Source organism: Heterodontus francisci, chromosome 10 (genome assembly GCF_036365525.1).
Source record: "Heterodontus francisci isolate sHetFra1 chromosome 10, sHetFra1.hap1, whole genome shotgun sequence".
Taxonomy (NCBI): domain Eukaryota; kingdom Metazoa; phylum Chordata; class Chondrichthyes; order Heterodontiformes; family Heterodontidae; genus Heterodontus; species Heterodontus francisci.
The window spans coordinates 85,293,177-85,313,151 of NC_090380.1; the positions used below are offsets into that span (position 1 = coordinate 85,293,177).

Sequence of the window (19,975 nt, forward strand, 5' to 3'; positions counted from 1 at the left end):
TTGAAAATCGACGTAACATTTGCCAACTTCCAAACTGATGGGATCATTCCTGAATCTAAGGAATTCTGGAAAATCATATGCAGCGCATCCACTATCTCTTCAGCTATCTCTTTTAGAACCTTAGGATATAGGCAATTTGGTCCCGGGGACTAATCAGAATTTAGTCCCTCAAATTTCTCCAATACTTTTTCTCGGCTGATATCAATATCTTTACTTTCCTCACTCCTTTAGCCCCTAGGTTATTGCCTATTTCTGGTATGGAACTTGTGTCTTCTACAGTGAAGGCAGACTCAAAATATTTGTTCAATGCCTCTGCCATTTCCTCATTCCCCATGATGATTTCTCCTGTCTCTCCCTCTAAGGGACCCTTAGCTACTTTCTTCCTTTTTATGTACTTATAAAAGTTCTTAAAATTTGTTTTTATGTTGCTGGCTATTTTACTCTCTTTCTATTTTTTCCCTTTTTATCAACTTTTTGGTGGCCCTTTGCTGGTTTCTAAAACACTCCCATTCCTCAGACTTGCTACTATTTTTTGCAACATGGTAAGCCTCTTCGTTTAGTCTAATACTCTCCTTAAAACCCTGAGACATGGATGGGTATTTCTTGATGTGTTTTTGTTTTTGAACGGAATGTACTTTTGTTGAACCCTTGGAATTATTTCTTTAAATGTTTCCCACTGTTCATTTATTGCCATACCTTCCAGTCTATTTACCCAATTAACTTTAGCCAGTTCTCCCCTCATACCTTCATAATTGCCTTTGTTTAAGCTTAAGATTCTTGTTTGTGATTGAAATGTGTCACTTTCAAAGTTAATATCAAATTCAATGGTATTATGATCACTATTTCCCAGTGGATCTTTTACTATGACATTGCTTATTAACCCTGCTTCATGATACAATACAAGATCTAAGATAGTTTTGTCCCTAGTCAATTATACAATGTATTGCTCCAAGACACTGTCATGAAAGCATTCTACAAATTCATCTTCTAGACAACTGTTGCCAATTTGATTGTCCCAGTCTATATGCAGATTAAAGTCCCCCACAATTAATACATTACCTTTTTGATGTGGAATGTGTACGTGAACTTCCAAAAGACATTTGATAAAGTACCACATAACAGGCTTGTCAGCAAAGCTAGGGCCATGGAACAAAATGACAGTGGCTGCATGGATTCAAGATTGGCTGAGTGACAGGAAACAGAGAGCAGTTGTGAAAGCTGTTTTTGGACTGAAGGATGGAATATAGTGAGGTTCCCCAGCAGTCAGTGCTGGGACCCCTGCTTTTCTTGATAATTATGAATGACCTAAACTTGGGTGTACAGGACACAATTTCAAAATTTGCAGATAACACAAAACTTGCAAGTATTGTGAACTGAGGAGGATAGTGATAAACTTCATGAGGAGATATACAGGCTGGTGGAATGGGTGGACAAGTGCCAGAAGAAATGTAATGGAGAAAAGTGTGAAGTGATTCATTTTAGTAGGAAGAACGAGGAGAGGTAATACAAATTATTGGGTACAATTCTAAAGGGGGACAACAGCAGAGGGACCTGGGAGTATAAGTGCATAAATCATTGAAGGTTGTAGGGCAGATTGAGAAATCATTTAATAAAGCATATATGATCTTGGGCTTTATATATAGGGTCATAGAGTACAAAGCAAGGAAGTTATGATAAAGCTGTATAAAACACTAGTTCAGCCTCAACTTGCATATTTTATCCAGTTATGAGCACCACACTTTTGAAAGGATGTTAAGCATTAGAGAGAGTATAGAAAATATTCACGGGAAAATATGCACTGAGTGTGAAGAAGGGAATTTGACAAATGAGTGAATTTTAAGGGTTAATCTCTCAAGCCTAGTTTTTATTTTGTTTACATCTAGCAAAAAATTGAAATCTCTGTTTCAGTTAAGAGGTAATTCAGGGTTTTTGCAGTTTTAAACAGGGATATACAAACACTCAGAAAATAACTGTAGCTAGTTAATTAGGTAGCTAGCTTAAACTGGTTTCTGAGCTGTAGCAGAGCTCTCGCAGAACTGAAACAGCATTGTTTTCAGAGTATAAATTCAGGGGACTCTCAATGCTGCTTGGCTGCATTGAGTGCTGCTGGAGGGAAGAGTGTTAAGGGAGTTTGCTAATTGAGGGCGTTTGGTAAGGAAGGGAACATAAATTAAGAAGAAAATAAATTTGAGTGTAAAGTGGGAGTTTGGTGCGTGAGGGAGGGGGTCCTTACTTACTTTCTTCTACCTTTATCAGCCTCCAGTAGCTGCCTCTCTCTTCGGTACAGGGGAAGGAGTTGATTGGTGAGCAACTAGTAAGTTATTTTACTTCTCATTGTAATAAAAGTTTTTAAAGGTACGGTATGGCATGTTAGCCTGGCCAAGTGGAATGTATGTCCTGCGGTATATGGGAAGTCGTGGATACCCCATGTGACCTCGGCGAACACATCTGTAGGAAGTGTCACTGGCTGCAGAAGCTTGAGCTCCGGGTTTCGGAACTCGAGTGGTGGCTGGAGTCACTGTTGTGCTTCCATGAGGCACAGGACTACGTGGATAGCACATTTAGGGATGTGGTCACACCACAGCTTATGAGCGTGCAGGCAGAGAGGGAATGGGTGACCACCAGGAAGTCTAAGAGAACCAAATAGGAACTGCACGAGTCCCCTGAGTCTATCTTGCTTGCTAATTGGTTTTCCAGTTTGGATACTGGTGAGAGTGATGGTTCCTCAGGGGAGTGCAGCCAGAGTACTGGGTAGGCGGTGGCGTAGTGGTATCATCACTTAACTAGTAACCCAGAGACCCAGGGTATTTCTCTGGGGACATGGTTTCGAATCCCACCTCAGCAGAAGGTGGAATTTGAATTTAATGAAAAAATCTGGAATTAAAAGCTCGTCTAATGATGGCCATGAAACCATTGTCGATTGTTGTAAAAACCCATCTGGTTCACTAATGTCCTTTAGGGAAGGAAATCTGCTGTCCTTACCTGGTCTGGCCTACAGATGACTCCAGACCCACAGCAATGTGGTTAACTCTTGCATGCCCTCTGAAATGGCCTAGCAAGCCACTCAGTTGTACCTAATCGCTACAAAGCCAATAAAAAGGAATGAAACCGGATGGACCACCAGCATCGACCGAGGCACTGGAAACGACAACGGCAAACCCAGCCCTGTCGACCCTGCAAAGTCCTCCTTACTAACATCCGGGGCGGCACAGTGGCCCAGTGGTTAGCACCGCAGCCTCACAGCTCCAGCGACCCGGGTTCAATTCTGGGTACTGCCTGTGTGGAGTTTGCAAGTTCTCTCTGTGTCTGCGTGGGTTTCTACCAGGTGCTCCGGTTTCCTCCCACATGCCAAAGACTTGCAGGTTGAGAGGAAAATTGGCCATTATAAATTGCCCCCAGTATAGGTAGGTGGTAGGGAAATATAGGGACAGGCGGGGATGTGGCAGGAATATGGAATTAGTGTAGGATTAGTATAAATGGGTGGTTGATGGTCGGCACAGACTCGGTGGGCTTAAGGGCCTGTTTCAGTGCTGTATCAATATCAATATCATATCAATATCTGGGGGCTTGTGCCAAAGTTGGGAGAGCTGTCCCACAGACTAGTCAAGCAACAGCCTGACATAGTCCTACTCACGGAATCATACCTTACAGACAATGTCCCAGACACTACCATCACCATCCCAGGGTATGTCCTGTCCCACCGGCAGGACAGACCCACCAGAGGTGGCGGGACAGTGGTATACAGTAGGGAGGGAGTTGCCCTGGGAGTACTCAACATTGACTCCGGGCACCATCAAGTCTCATGGCATCAGGTCAAACATGGGCAAGGTTACCTCCTACTGATTACCACCGACCGCCCTCCCTCAGCTGATGACTCAGTACTCCATCATGTTGAACACCAGTTGGAGGAAGCACTGAGTGTGGCAAGGGCACAAAATGTACTCTGGGTGGGGGACTTCAATGTTCATCACCAAGAGTGGCTCGGTAGCACCACTACTGACCGAGCTGGCCGAGTCCTAAAGGACATAGCTGCTAGACTGAGTATGCGGCGGGTGGTGGGGGAACCAACACGAGGGAAAAACATACTTGACCTCGTCCTCACCAATCTGCCTGCTGCAGATGCATCTGTCCATGACTGTATTGGTAGGAGTGACCACCGCACAGTCCTTGTGGAGACAAAATCCCGCCTTCACATTGAGGATGCCGTCCGTCGTGTTGTGTGGCACTATCACCGTACTAAATGGGATAGATTTCAAACAGATCTAGCAATGCAAAACTGGGCAACCATGAGGCGCTGTGGGCCATCGGCAGCAGCAGAATTGTACTCAACCACAATCTGTAACCTCATGGACCGGCATATCCCCCACTCTACCATTACCATCAAGCCAGGAGACCAACCCTGGTTCAATGAAGGGTGCAGGAGGGCATGCCAGGAGCAGCACCAGGCATACCTCAAAATGAGGTGTCAACCTGGTGAAGCAACAACACAGGACTAACTGCATTCCAAACTGCGTAAGCAGCATGCGATAGACAGAGCTAAGTGATCCCATAACCAATGGATCAGATCAAAGCTCTGCAGTTCTGCCACATCCAGCGTGAATGGTGGAGGACAATTAAACAACTAATTGGAGGAGGTTCCTCCACAAATATCCCCATCCTCAATGATGGGGGAGCCCAGCACATCAGTGCGAAAGACAAGGCTGAAGCATTTGCAACAATGTTCAGCCAGAAGTGCCGAGTTGATGACCCATCTCGGTCTCCTGCTGAAGTCCCCAGCATCATGGATGCCAGACATCAGCCAATTCGATTCACTCCGTGTGATATCAAGAAACGACAGAAGGCACTGGATACTGCAAAAGCTCTGGGCCCTGACAATATTCGGGCAGTAGTACTGAAGACCTGTGCTCCAGAACTTGCCACACCCCTAACCAAGCTGTTCCAGCACAGCTACAACACTGGCATCTCCCCTGCAATGTGGAAAATTGCCCAGGTATGTCCTGTATACAAAAAGCAGGACAAATCCAACCCGACCAATTACCGCCCCATCAGCCTACTCTCAATCATCAGTAAAGTGATGGAAGGTGTCATCAACAGTGCCATCATGCGGCACTTGCTGAGCAATAACCTGCTTAGTGACGCTCAGTTTGGGTACCGCCAGGGCCACTCAGCTCCTGACCTCATTACAGCCTTGGTTCAAACATGGACAAAAGAGCTGAACGCAAGAGGTGAGGTGAGAGTGACTGCCCTTGACATCAAGGCAGCATTTGACCGAGTATGGCATCAACTAGCAAAACTGAGGTCAATGGGAATCAGGGGGAAAACCCTCCACTGGCTGGAGTCATACCTAGCGCAAAGGAAGATGGTTGTGGTTGTTGGAGCTCAATCATCTGAGCTCCAGGACATCACTGCAGGAGTTCCTCAGGGTAGTGTCCTAGGCCCAACGATCTTCAGCAGCTTGATCAATGAACTTCCTTCAATCATAAGGTCAGAAGTGGGGATGTTCGCGGATGATTGCACAATGATCAGCACCATTCGTGACTCCTCGGATACTGACGCAGTCCATGTAGAAATGCAGCAAGACTTGGACAATATCCAGGCTTGGGCTGATAAGTGGCAAGTAATATTCGCGCCACACATGTGCCAGGCAATGACCATCTCCAACAAGAGAGAATCTAACGATCTCCCTTTGACATTCAATGGCATTACCATCGCTGATTCTCCCACATCCTAGGGGCTACCATTGACCAGAAACTGAACTGGAGTAGCCATATAAATACCATGGCTACAAGAGCAGGTCAGAAGCTCGGAATCCTGAGACGAGTAACTCACCACCTGACTCCCCAAATCCTGTCCACCATCTACAAGGCACAAGTCAGGAGTGTGATGGAATACTCTCCACTTGCCTGGATGGGTGCAGCTCCAACAGCACTCAAGAAGCTTGACACCATCCAGGGCAAAGCAGCCCGCTTGATTGGCACCCCATCTACAAGCATTCACTCCCTCCACCACCGACGCACAGTGGGAGCAGTGTGTACCATCTACAAGATGCAGTGCAGCAATGCACCAATGCTCCTTAGACAGCACTTTCCAAACCCACGACCTCTACCTACTAAAAGGACAAGGGCAGCAAATACATGGGAACACCACCACCTGCAGGTTCCCCTCCAAGTCACACACCATCCTGACTTGGAACTATATTGCAGTTCCTTCACTGTCGCTGGGTCAAAATCCTGGAACTCCCTTCCTAACAGCACTGTGGGTATACCTACCCCAAATGGACTGCAGCGGTTCAAGAAGGCAGCTCACCACCACCTTCTCAAGGGCAATTAGGGATGGGCAATAAATGCTGGCCTGGCCAGCGTCGCCCACATCCCATGAATGAATAATAAAAAAAGAAAAGAGCAAAGTCCGTGGCACCACAGGTGGCTCAGCTGCACAGGAGGGGAGAAAGAAGAGTGGAAGAGCAATAGTGATAGGGGATTCGATAGTCAGGGGATCAGACTGGCGTTTCTGCGGCAGTAAATGTGACTCCAGGAAGGTGTGTTGCCACCCTAGCGCCAGGGTCAAGGATGTCACGGAGCAGCTGCAGGATATCCTTTTGGGGGAGGGTGAACAGGCAGAGGTTGTGGGCCACATTGGTACCAATGACATCGGTAGGAAGAGGGATGAGGCCCTGAAAGCAGATTTTAGGGAGTTAGGAAGGAAATTAAACAGGAGGACCTGCAAAGCAGTAATCTCAGAATTATTCCCAGTGCCACATGCTAGTGAGCATAGGGATAGGAGAATTGATCGATTGAACATGTGGCTGGAGAATTGGTGTAGGAGAGAAGGGCATCAGATTTCTGAGGCATTGGGACAAGTTCTGCGGCAGGTGAGACCTGTACAAGATGGACGGGCTACACCTTAACATGACCGGACCTAATATCCTAGCAGGGAGATTTGCTAGTGCTGTTGGGGAGGCTTTAAACTAGCTTGTCAGGGGGATGGGAACCTGAGGAGTACCTCAAACTGGAAGGAAGTAAAGCTGGTAACAAGAGGTGTAAAAGTAGCAAGTTACAGTAAAAGCTAGGCGAAACAAAGGCCAACATCAACTAGGCTTAGAATGCAGAATGTCAAGAAGACAAAGTTAAGGGCACTCTATCTGAGGGCATGCAGCATTCACAACAAGGTAGATGATTTAACAGCCCAAATAGAAGTAAATGGGTATTATCTAATTGCCATAACCGTGGCTCAAGGTGACCAAGACTGGGAACTGAATATTCAAGGATATTCGACATCTAGGAAGGACAGAAAAAAAGGAAAAGGAGGTGGTGTTGTGCTGATAATAAGGAATGGGATCAGTACATTATTAAGGGAGGATCTCAGATCAGAAGAACAAAATGTGGAATCTGGGTGGAGCTAAGAAACAGCAAGGGGCAGAACGCATTGGTAGGAGTTGTTAATAAGCCACCAAATAGTTGTGGTAGTGTATTAATGTGGTATTGTATTAATGGTATTAATCAGGAGATTAGAGAAGCATGTGGAATGGATAATGCAGTAATCATGGGTGACATCAATCCGCATATAGATTGGGTAAACCTAATGAGCAGTACTGCTATGGAGGACAAATTTCTGGAGTGTGTTAGGGATGATTTTCTAGCACAGTATGTTGAGGAGCCGAAGAGAGAACAGGCTATTTTAGATCTAGTATTATGTAATGAGAAAGGGCTAATTAATAAACTTGATGTAAAGGAATCTTTAGGGATGAGTCACTATAATATGATAGAATTTTACATTATGTTTGAAAGTGAGGTAGTTTAATCTGAAGCCAGGGTTTTACATTTGAACAAAGGAAATTATAAAGATATGAGGGGCAAATTGGTTGAGGTGGATTGGGAAAATACATTAAAAGGCATGGCAGTACATAGGCAATGGATAGTCTTTAAAGAAATATTACATAGTTTGCAGCAACTATACATTCCTTCAAGGCACAAAAACCCCAAAAGTAAAGGCAGTCAACCATGGATGGCAAAGGAAGTTAAGGATTGTATAAGATTAAAAGAAAAGGCCTATAAAGTTGCCAGAAATAGTAGTAAACCTGAGGATTGGGAGGATTTTAGAATACAGGAAAGGAAAACCAAGAAACTGATAAGGAAAGGGAGAATAGAATATGAATGTAAGCTAGCAAAAAATATAAAGATGGACTGTAAAAGCTTCTATAGGTACATAAAAAGGGAACGTTTGGCTAAGACAGATGTGGGTCCATTACAAGCAGAATCAGGAGAATTTCTAATGGGGAATAGAGAAATGGCAGAGAAGCTAAATGATTACTTTGTATCTATCTTCACTGAGGAAGATACAAGAAATCTCCCAGATCCAAAGGATTGGTTGTATTGGAGAAATTAATGGGGCTGAAGGATGATCAGTCCCCAGGACCTGATATTCTACATCCCAGAGTGTTGAAAGATAGCTATGGAGACAGCGAATGCATTGATGATCATCTTCCAAAATTCTATAGATTCTGGAGCAGTTCCTGAAGATTGGAAGGTCGCAAATATCACCCCACTACTTAAAAAGGGAGGGAGAGAGAAAATAGGGAATTACAGACCTGTTAGCCTTACATCAGTCATTGGAAAAATGTGAGAATCTATTCTAAAGGATGAACACTTATAAATGGACACTTGGATAATAATGATCTGATTGGGTATAGTCAACATGGATTTATGAATGGTAATCAAGTTTGTCAAACCTGTTGGAGTTTTTTTAGGATGTTACTAACAGAATTGATAAAGGGGAGTAGGTGGGCATTGTATACTTGGATTTTCAGAAGGCTTTTGATAAAGTCCCCCAGAGGAGATTGGTTAGCTAAATAAAAGCACATGGGATAGGAGGTAATATACTGGCATGGATTAAGGATTGGTTAACAGGCAGAAAACATGAGTAGGAATAAATGTCTCTTCTCTCGTAACGCCAGGCTGTGATTAGTGGGGTACTGCAGGGACCAGCACTTGGACCCCGGCTGTTCACAATGTATTTCAATGATTTGGATGTGGGGACCAAATGTAGTATTTCCAAGTTCGCGGATGACACAAAACTAGGTGGGAATGTGTGTCATGAGAAAGATGCAAAGCGGCACCAAGGGGATTTGGATGACCCATTTATTGCTACTCTCTGTTTTCTGCCTGTTAACCAATCCTTAAGCCATGGCAAAAACGTGTCAGATGGAATATAATGTGGAAAAATGTGAGGATATCCACTTTGGTAGCAGGAATAGATGTGCAGAGTATTTCTTAAATGGTAAGAGATTAGAAAGTGTAGATGTACAAAGGGACCTGGGTGTCCTCGTCAATAGTTATTGAAAGCTAACACACTGACTTGTTCCCGGGATGGCAGGTCTGTCCGATGAAGAGAGATTGGAAAAATTGGGCCTGTATGCTCCATGGTTTCGAAGAATGAGAGGTGATCTCATTGAACCCTACAAAATAATTAATGAATAATAAAAAATAGTGAAAGGTCACTGACCTGAAACGTTAACTCTGCTTCTCTCTCCACAGATGCTGCCAGACCTGCTGAGTATTTCCAGCAATTTTTGCTTTTATTTCAGATTTCCAGCATCTTCAGCATTTTGCTTTTATTAAAATACTTAAAGGGATAGACAGGGTAGATGGAGCTAAGATGTTTCCCTTGGTTGATGAGGCTGGAACCAAGGGACACAATTTCAAAATAAGGAGGAAGCCACTTAGGACAGAGATGAGGAGAAATTTCTTTACTCAGAGGATTGTGAATCTTTGGAATTCTGTACCCCAGAGGGCTGTGGAAGCTCAGTCATTGAGTATATTTAAAGCAGATATAGACAGATTTCTAAATACAAATGAACAAAGAACAAAGAAAATTACAGCACAGGAACAGGCCCTTCGGCCCTCCAAGCCTGCGCCGATCCAGATCCTCTATCTAAACATGTCGCCTATTTTCTAAGGGTCTGTATCTCTTTTCTTACTGCCCATTCATGTATCTGTCCAGATACATCTTAAAAGACGCCATCGTGCCCGCATCTACCACCTCCGCTGGCAACGCGTTCCAGGCACCCACCACCCTCTGCGTAAAGAACTTTCCACGCATATTCCCCCTAAACTTTTCCCCTTTCACTTTGAACTCGTGTCCTCTAGTAATTGAATCCCCCACTCTGGGGAAAAAACCTCTTGCTATCCACCCTGTCTATACCTCTCATGATTTTGTACACCTCAATCAGGTCCCCCCTCAACCTCCGTCTTTCTAATGAAAATAATCCTAATCTACTCAACCTCTCTTCATAGCTAGCGCCCTCCATACCAGGCAACATCCTGGCGAACCTCCTCTGCACCCTCTGCAAAGCATCCACATCCTTTTGGTAATGTGGCGAAATAAGGGGATAGGGGGATAGTGTGGGAAAAAGGCATTGAAACGGTTGATCAGCCATGGTCATATTGAATGGCAGGGCAGGCTCGATGGGCTGAATGGCCTACTCCTGTTCCTATGTTCCTATATTCCTAGAATGGTTCCAGGGACCAAGAACATCAATTATATAGATAGGCTGGGAGCAGCTGGGTCTGTTCTTTTGTCTTATTCGTTTGTAGGATGTGGGCATTGCTGGTTAGGCTAACATATATTTCCCATCCCTGATTGCCTTTGAGAAGGTACAGGTGAGCTGCCTTCTTGAACCACTGCAGTCCTTGGGATGTAGGTACACCCACAGTGCTGTTAGGAAGGGAGTTCCAGGATTTTGACCCAGCAACAATGAAGGAACAGTGATATAGTTCCAGGTCAGGATGGTGTATAGCTTGAGGGCAACTTGCAGGTGGTGGTGTTCCCATGCATCTGCTGCCCTTGTCCTTCTAGGTGGTAGGGGTCGTTGGTTTGGAAGGATGGGCTGTTGAAGGAGCCTTGGTGAGTTGCTGCAGTGCATCTTGTAGACAGTATACACTGCTGCCACTGTGTGTCGGTGGCAGAGGGAGTAAATGTTTAAGGTGGTGGATATGGTCCAATCAAGTGGACTGCTTTGTGCTGGATGGTGTTGAGCTTCCTAAGTGTCGTTGGAGCTGCTCCCATCCAGGCAAGTGGAGAGTATTCCATCACACCCCTGACTTGTGCCTTCAGATGGTGGACAGGCACTGGGGAGACAGGAGGTGAGTTAGTCGCCACAGAATTCCCAACCTCTGACCTGCTGTTGTATCCACAGTATTTATTTGGCTGGTCCAGTTCAATTTCCGATCAATGGTGACCCCCAGTATGTTGATAGTGGGGGATTCAGTGATGGTAATGCCATTGAACATCAAGGGGATAGGGTTAGATTCTCTCTTGTTGGAGATGGTCATTGCCTGGCACTTGTGTGGCACAAATGTTACTTTCCATTTATCAGCCCAAGTCTGGATGTTGTCCAGATCTTGCTGCATCTGGACACAGGATGCTTCAGTATCTGAGGAGTTGCAAACAGTGCTGAACATTGTGCAATCATCAGCGACCATCCCCACTTCTGACCTTATGATAGAGGGAAGGTCATTGATGAAGTAGCTGAAGATGGTTGGGCCAAGGACAGTACCCTGAGGAACTCCTGCAGTGAAGTCCTGGAGCTGAGATGATTGACCTTCTGCTCAGTATGATTCCAACCAGTGGAAGCCGTTCCCCTTGATTCCCATTGGCATCAGTTTTGCTGGGGCTCCTTGGTGCCACACTCAATCAAGTGCTGCTTTGATGTCAAGGGCAATCACTCGCACCTCACCTCTCGAGATCAGCTTTTTAGTCCATGTTTGGATCAAGGCTGCAATGAGGTCAGGAGCTGAGTGGCACTGGTGGAACCCAAACTGAGTGTCAATGAGCAGGTTATTGCTAAGCAAGTGCTGCTTGATAGCATTTCATCTTGGAGAAGTTTAAGAGGAGATTTGATAGTGGTTTTCAAAATCGTGAGGAGTCTTGGCAGTGTAGATAGGGAGAAACTGTTCACCCACACCGAAGGATTGGAACTAAAAGATAGCAATTTAAGGTGACTGGCAAAAGAAGCAAAAGTGACATGAGGAAAATCCTTTTTCCACATCAAATGGTTAGGATCTGGAATGTACTGCCTGAGAATGTGGTGGAGGCAGATTAACTCAAAGCCTTTACAAGATAACTGGATAATTATCTGCAGACAAAACATTTGGCTACAGGGAAAAGGCAGGGGAATGGCACTAGGTGAGTTGCTCTTGCCGAGAGCCAGCATGGAGATGATGGGCTGAATGGTCTCCTTCTGTGCTGTAATCATTCTATGATTCTATTATTCTATGCACAACAATTTAATTATGCAGTAAATGGAACACATATAGGGAGACTGAAGATTGGTGAATGCCAACAGATTCTTGAACTATTGAGGAGTCAAGGGTTATGGGAAACAGGCAGGAAAGTGGAGTTAAGACCAAGATCAGATCAGCCATGAGCTTATTGAATGACAGAGTAGGCTAGAGGGGCTGTATGACCTAGTCCTGCTCTTATTTCCTATATTCTTACGTTCAACCAGTTGGCACAATTTCACCTCTTTAGTACAATTCACATTTGCCTTGCTGTTTACATGTGACTAAAGAGGAAGTCAGAAACAACACTGACAATTTAAAAGGTTTAAAATTGAATAAATTTACTCCATTAAAATTAGGTCACTTGTTGTTTAAGGGCAGCACTAAAACATCAGTGATAATGAACTGAAACTTCTTATTATAATAAAAGCAAAATACTGCGGATGCTGGAAATCTGAAATAAAAACAAGAAATACTGGAAATACTCAGAAGGTTTGGCAGCATCTGTGGAGAGAGAAGCAGAGTTAACGTTTCAGGTCAGTGAAGTTCTGAAGAAGGGTCACTGACCTGAAACGTTAACTCTGCTTCTCTCTCCACAGATGCTGCCAGACCTGCTGAGTATTTCCAGCATTTCTTGTTTTTATTTGAAACTTCTTATTTATGCTTCAGCACTCAGTGGAAAGATATCAATTCAGTGCCCCTACTCTTCTCAGATCCGTTGTGACTCTGCAGTGGGTGCAGCTGAAGCTACAATGTCTCCATGCAGAGAGGTGATGGGGAAGGGGAGGAGAGAGAAAAGACAAATTGTCCTCACCAGACCACTGTTGTACACCTTCTAGCATGTGGGCAAAGAGAGCACAGGCAGAGGTCTGGAACACAATATTCACCGTTTAGTGGGAATATATAACCCAGCAGGACCCAAACTGGGAGAAAACTCAGTCCTTGTTTAAAGAGACAACAATAGAAATATAATCATATTAATTCTTTCCATTTGTAACACGTGGGCCTCCAGAAATAAACCATCATATTTTAAAACACTGGCGCTCTGAATTTACATTTTTCAAAGACATTTAAAAAAAGAACAGATAAAAAGGTGGATTTGTTGGCAGCTTAGGATGGTCATCTAATTTGCAACACTGTATCCTATATTGCAATGCTTGTGAAGTGGAGAGGAAATGGCTACTCATTCCCCAGCAAGAACCAAGATCCAGGAGGGTAAAGGGAACTACCTGTTCTTTTTAGCAAGAGAGAAATACTGCTATGTTTGAATCACTGAGTGACTGTCATGTGACAAGCCCCTCCCCATCTGTGGTTTTAAGCTTGTGTTTCTCTGCAGCAGAGAAGAAGCTTCTGGACTCTGACACGTGAAGTCCCAAGTGAGGTCTCTCTCTCTCTCTCTTCTTTCCAGCTTGAAAGCTTTCAACTCCTGTCTATTAACTGACCACCTTTGCATACTCCGGCTACAATCAGAAACCCCATTGAAGGAAATCATTCACATCGTTGTCTACAAGCTACCCACAGAACCAGTCATCTACCTCTTCAAACTAAAAGCCTCAGGACCACCAAATTCAGCTAGAAGCCAGTGGAATCACCAAACGTCATAAACTGTATACCCCTTTGTTCTATGGACTCTAACTCAACCAATCTACCTTTCCCCACTCTGTAACCTATTTGTGTGTGTGTAAACTTCAGGTGTGGTGGTTGAGTGAAAATTGGCGCATAGTTTATTATTTGCATTAGTTCGGTTTGGGTACAATAAATTTAACCTGGATGAAAATGGAATAGTGTAGGTCAGATGGTTTCACAGCTCGGCGCAACATCGAGGGCCGAAGGGCCTGTACTGCGCTGTAATATTCTAATTCTAATTCTAATTCTTTGATAACTCAAGAAAAACTATCCAATTAGTTCTTGTTAAGATCATAGCAAGTAAGTAATCAAACACCTACTGAATTGATCAGTACATCCATTTTAAGAAAGAATTAAACCTGCGAACAAGGAGAGGGAAAAGAGGGAGGTCCTTCGACTGCCTCCTCATATGACTGTAACAACTGCTACTTTGAACTTTAGTCAACATCATTGGTTTACTCTAAACATGTTGGTTATTCCACTCTACATACCTTTATATCACACAAGTTCAGAATCAGCATGAGCAGTGTTATCAATACCAGCAACATGAAAAGGAACCGACAGATGTGGAAGGGAAGAGCAGTTTTTTTTGTGGCTTTTTCATCCATACTGGAAGGTCACTGTGCACTAGTATATCATCAGTCTGTTCTGCACTTCTGCTTCACAAATCTGCAACAAAAAAACACTAAATAAATTTAATATCAAGAAATCACTGGGAACTGATGGTTTCCATTCGAGGATCCTGAGGGAAGCCTTGGACTATAAATTCACAAAATGCTCTGAAAAGTAAATTGTGCCAGAGAACTGGAGGGTGCCTGTTATGATCAGGTGAGGAGGGGTCGAAGGGCTCCCCTCTTTTCCCTCTCCTTGTTTGACCACAGCAGGTGTATTTCTTTTTGAAGTGGATATACTTGCTAATTCAGTGAGTGTTTAACTGTTTACATCCCATGATCATAAAAAGAACCAATTGGACATGTTTTCTTGAGTTTAACAAAGAGAGAGGTTAACTTAATGTACTTAAACCGATCTAAGTACAAGTAATAAAATACATTCCAAATTTCACACACACACACACACCCCCAATAGGTTACAGAATGGGGAAGGATAGATTGGTCGAATTAGAGTCCAGAGAAATAAAAGGAGGATGCAGTCTGTGAAGGTTTGTGACTCAACAGGCTTCAGGTTGAATTCAGTGGTCACAAGATTTTCCTTTGGTGGTCCTGAGGCTTCTGGTTTGAAGATGTAGACATTGATTTTGTGGTTCTCTGGGAGACAGCAATATGGCTGAATTCCTTTGAGAGAGATCTCCGGCTGTTCATTCTGGAAAGTTTTCTACTCTCTGTAGCTCTCCCATCAGGCTTAAGTCATTAAACACAGTGAGCATCGATCAGTGAACAGACTAACACAAACAAATATAGATCAATTTAACCACTGAACACTACAGTCTGCAGCAGGGAATATGCCTCGGTGCTCACGGTCAGCAGGCAGAGTTTGAAGCTTGCAAAGTTTGAGTGGTTCATCTCCACCAGTTTATTATTTAGGTTTCCAGTTGGTGGATTAAAACAATCAACATTTAACCTAGCACATTTCCGTGATGGTGGTAAATGTGGCGTCCCTCAAAAAAAAAGGAGACGAGGATAAGCCAGGTAATTATAGGCTGTCTGTCTTAATTCTGCTATTGGTTCATTTTTAACCTATATCACTAGGTACTTACAGAAACATAAATAAACAGGGCCAGTGAATGCTGATTAGAGGAGTCAAATAACAGCTTTACATAGTCATAATCACAGAATCACACCATTCAGCCAATGTCCCAGACTCCATCATCACCATCTCTGGGTATGTCCAGTCCCATGACAGGACAGACCCAGCAGAGGTGACAGTACATGGGTATATATTTGGGAGAAAGTGGCCCTGGGAGTCCTCAACATTGACTCTGAACCCCATGAGCTCTCATGGCATCAGGTCAAACATGGGCAAGGAAATCTCCTGCTGATTACCACCTAGCACCCTCCCTCAGCTGATGACTCAGTACTCCTCTGTGTTGAACATCACCTGGAATAAGCACTGAAGGTAACCATGGCATAGAATGTACTCTAGGTGAGGGGACTTCCATTTCCATCACCAAGATTGGCTCAGTAGCACCACTACTAACCAAGCTGGCCAAGTCCAGAAAGATATCTACCAAACTGGGTCTTCAGTGGGTGGTGAGTGAAACAAAATCTACTTGAACTTGTCTTCACCAATTTACCAGTTGTAACACAAGAACACAAGAAATAAGAGAAGTAGCCCATATGGCCATCGAGCCTGCTCCACCATTCAATGCGATCATGACTGATCTTGGGCTTCAATTCCACTTTCCTGCCCATTCCCCATATCCCTTGATTCCCTGCGAGACGAAATATCTATCCAAGCCTTAAATGTATTCAATGATGCAGCATTCACAACCCTCTTGGGTAGAGAATTTCAAAGATTCACAATTCTTTGAGTGAAGTAATTTCTCCTCATCTCAGTCCTAAATGATTGGCCCCTTATCCTGAGACTGTGTTCCCGTGTTCTAGATTCCCTGACCAGCGGGAAAAATGTCTCAGCTTCTACCCAGCAAGCCCTTTCCGAATCTTGTATGTCTCAATTAGGTCGCCTCTCATTCTTCTAAACTCCAGAGAATATAGGCCTAATTTACTCAGCCACTCATCATAGGACAAGCCCCTCATCCCAGGGCCCAATTTTGTAAATCTTTGTTGCAGTGCCTCCAGTACAAGTATATCCTTTCTTAAATGTGGAGATCAAAACTGCACACAATATTCCAGGTGCGGTCTCACCAAAGCCCTGTACAATTTTAGTAAGACTTCTTTATTCCTGTACTCCAATCCCCTTACAATAAAGGCCAACATGCCATTTGACTTCCTAATAGCCTGCTGCATCGGCATGTTAACTTTGTGTGTTCATTGTACAAGTAACCCCAAGTCTCTCTGAACATCAACACTTACCAGTTTCACACCTTTTAAAAAAATATTCTGCTTTTCTAATTTTATTACCAAAGTGAAAAACCTCACACTTCCCTACATTATACTCCTCCATATGCCATATTGTTGCTCCCTCACGTAACTTGTCTATATCTCTTTGCAGCCTCTCTATATCCTCCCCGCAGCTTACCTTTCCACTGAGCTTTGTATCATCAGCAAACTTAGATACATTACTCCGTGTCTCTTTATCCAAGTCATTAATATAGAGTGTAAATAGCTGAGGCCCCAGCACTGATCCTTGTTGCATTCCACTATTCACTGCCTGCCAACTTGAAAATGCCTCATTTATGCCCAGTCTCTGCGTCCTGTATGTTAACCAATTCTCTATCCACGCTACTATATTACCCTCAACACCATGTGCCCTTTATCTTTCCCATTAAACTTTTATGTGGCACCTGATTGAATGCCTTTTGAAAATCTAGGTATACAACATCTACTGGTTCTCCTTTACCTACCCTACTAGTTACATCCTCAAAGAACTCGAATAACTTTGTCAAAAAGGATTTCCCTTTAGTAAAACTATGCTGACTTGTTCTAATCATACTATGCTTTTCCAAGTGCCATGTTAAGACTTCTTTAATAATAGTTTCCAGCATCATATGCAGCACATCCACTATCTCTTCAGCTATCTCTTTCAGAACCCTAGGATATAGATCCCAGGGACTTGGCAGATTTTAGTCCCTCAAGTTTCTCCAATATTTTTACTCGGCTGATATCAATATCCTTAATTTCCTCAGTCTTTTTAGCCCCTAGGTTGCTACCTGTTTCTGGTATGAAATTTGTGTCTTCTACTGTGAAGACAGACACAAAATATTTGTTCAATGTCTCTGCCATTTCCTCATTTCCCCATGATGATTTCTCCTCTCTCTGCCTCTAAGGGCTAGTTTACTCTCATTCTATTTTTTTCCTTCTTATCAACTTTTTGGTGGCCCTTTGTTGCTTTCTAAAACATTCCCAATCCTCAGACTTGCTACTATTTTTTGCAACATTGTAAGCCTTTTCTTTTAGTCTAATAACCCCCTTAACTTCCTGAGTGAGCCACAGATGGGGCTTTCTTGATGAGTTTTTGAACGGAATGTGCTTTTGTTGAACCTATTGAATTGTTTCTTTAAAGGTTTCCCACTGTTCATTTACCGCCATGCCTTCCAGTCTATTTATCCAATTAACCTTAACCGGTTCTCCCCTCATTCCTTCGTAATTGCTTTAAGTTTAAGATTCTTGTTTGTGATTGAAGTGTGTCACTTTCAAAGTTAACATCAAATTCAATGGTATTATGATTATTATTTCCATTATTTCCCAGTGTATCTTTTACTATGACATTGCTTATTAACCCTGCTTCTTGACACAACACAAGATCTAAGATAGCTTTATCCCTAGTCGGTTTGACAATGTATTGCTCCAAGAAACTGTCATGAAAGCATTCTACAAATTCATTTTCTAGACTACTGTTGCCAATTTGATTGTTCCAGTCTATATGCAGATTAAACTCCCCCACTATTAATACATTACCTTTTTGACATGCTCCAATAATTTCCCATTTAATTTTCTGTCCAATAATATAACTATTGCTAGGAGGACTGTAAATTACTCCCACCAATGTTTTCTGACTCCTGCTATTCCTAATTTCTACCCAAACTGATTTTACTTCATGGTCTTCTGAGGCCTGATCCCTTCTTATTAATGTCCTAATGTCATCCTTTACTATCAGGGCTACCCCTCCTCCTTCGCCATTCTGTCTGTCTCTCCAAAAATATTATCTATCCTGGAATATTAATTTCCCAATCTTGATCTCCTTGTAACCAGGTCTCGGTAATGGCAATTAGATCTAGATCATTTACCTTTATTTGTGCCATTGGTTCATTATCTTATTACAGATGCTTCATGCATTCAGATAAAGGAACTTTAATTTCATGTTTTTTACCTCTATTCCTTGCAATGACCTTATTTGCCAATGTACAATTTTTGTTAAACTCTCTGCCCCTTCCTGTCCCATTCTGTTGGGAGTTACCCACTATTCCACTGCAATGCCCTGACCTCTGTCTTTGGATTTCTAAATTTCCCTTTACCCAAACCTTCCCCCCCTCAGTTTGTAGATGCATCTATCCATGAACACATTAGTAGGAGTGACCACTGCACAGTCCTTGTGGAGACAAAGTCCCATCTTCATGCTGAGGACACCTTCCATTGTGTTATGTGGCGCTAACACCATGCTAAATGCCATAGATTCAGAACAAATCTCGTAGTTCAAAACTGGGCATCCATGAGGTGCTGTGGACCATCTGCAGCAGCAGAATTGTACTCTACCACAATCTTTAACCTCATGGCCTGGCATATCCTTCACTCTACCATTACTATAAAGCCAGTGACCCAACCCTGGTTCAGTGAGGATTGCAGGAGAGCTTGTCCACAGCAGCACCACACGAGGAACTCACGTCCTGACTCCCCAATGTCTGCTTACCATCTACAAGGCACAAGTCAGGAGTGTAATAGAATGGATGCAGCTCCCACAACACTCAAGAAGCTCAGCACCATCCATGACAAAGCAGTCCGCTAGATTGGCATCCCATCCACAAACATTCACTCCTTTCACCACCGACACACAGAGGCAGCAGTGTGTACCATCTACAAAATGCACTGCAGCAACGCACCAAGGCTACTTAGACAGCACCTTTCAAACTTGTGACCTTTACCACCTGTTGCATGGGAACACTACCACCTGCAAGTTCCCTTCCAAGCCACACACCATCCTGATTTGGAACTATATCGCTATTCCTTCACTATTGCTGGGTTAAAATCCTGGAACTTCCTTCCGAACAGCACTGTGGGTGTACCTACCCCACATGGACTGCAGCGGTTCAAGAAGGCAGCTCACCAACACTTCTTCATGAGCAATTAGGGATGAGCAATAAATGCTGGTCTAGCCAGCGACGCCTTCATCCCCATAAATGAATATGAAATAGATTGCCCAATTATGTTCTGTCCATAAAAAGCAGGACAAATCCAATCCAGCCAATTACTGCCCCATCAGTCTACTGTCAATCATCA

At 43.5% G+C, this 19,975-nt stretch overlaps 1 protein-coding gene across 4 annotated transcripts in view; it reads right to left on the reverse strand.

Annotated features, from left to right (window-relative positions):
- LOC137374586 (NXPE family member 3-like) overlaps window positions 1-19,975 on the reverse strand; it is a 131,901-nt gene that overhangs the window by 35,294 nt on the left and 76,632 nt on the right. For 3 of the 4 annotated variants that reach the window (XM_068040923.1, XM_068040924.1, XM_068040922.1), the window contains exon 2: window positions 14,396-14,573. In XM_068040923.1, the coding sequence (XP_067897024.1) occupies window positions 14,396-14,512 (117 nt within the window). In that variant the 5' untranslated portion in view covers window positions 14,513-14,573. Of the gene's footprint in view, window positions 1-14,395; window positions 14,574-19,975 lie in introns of those variants that run through there. The other variant, XM_068040925.1, reaches the window with a different exon arrangement.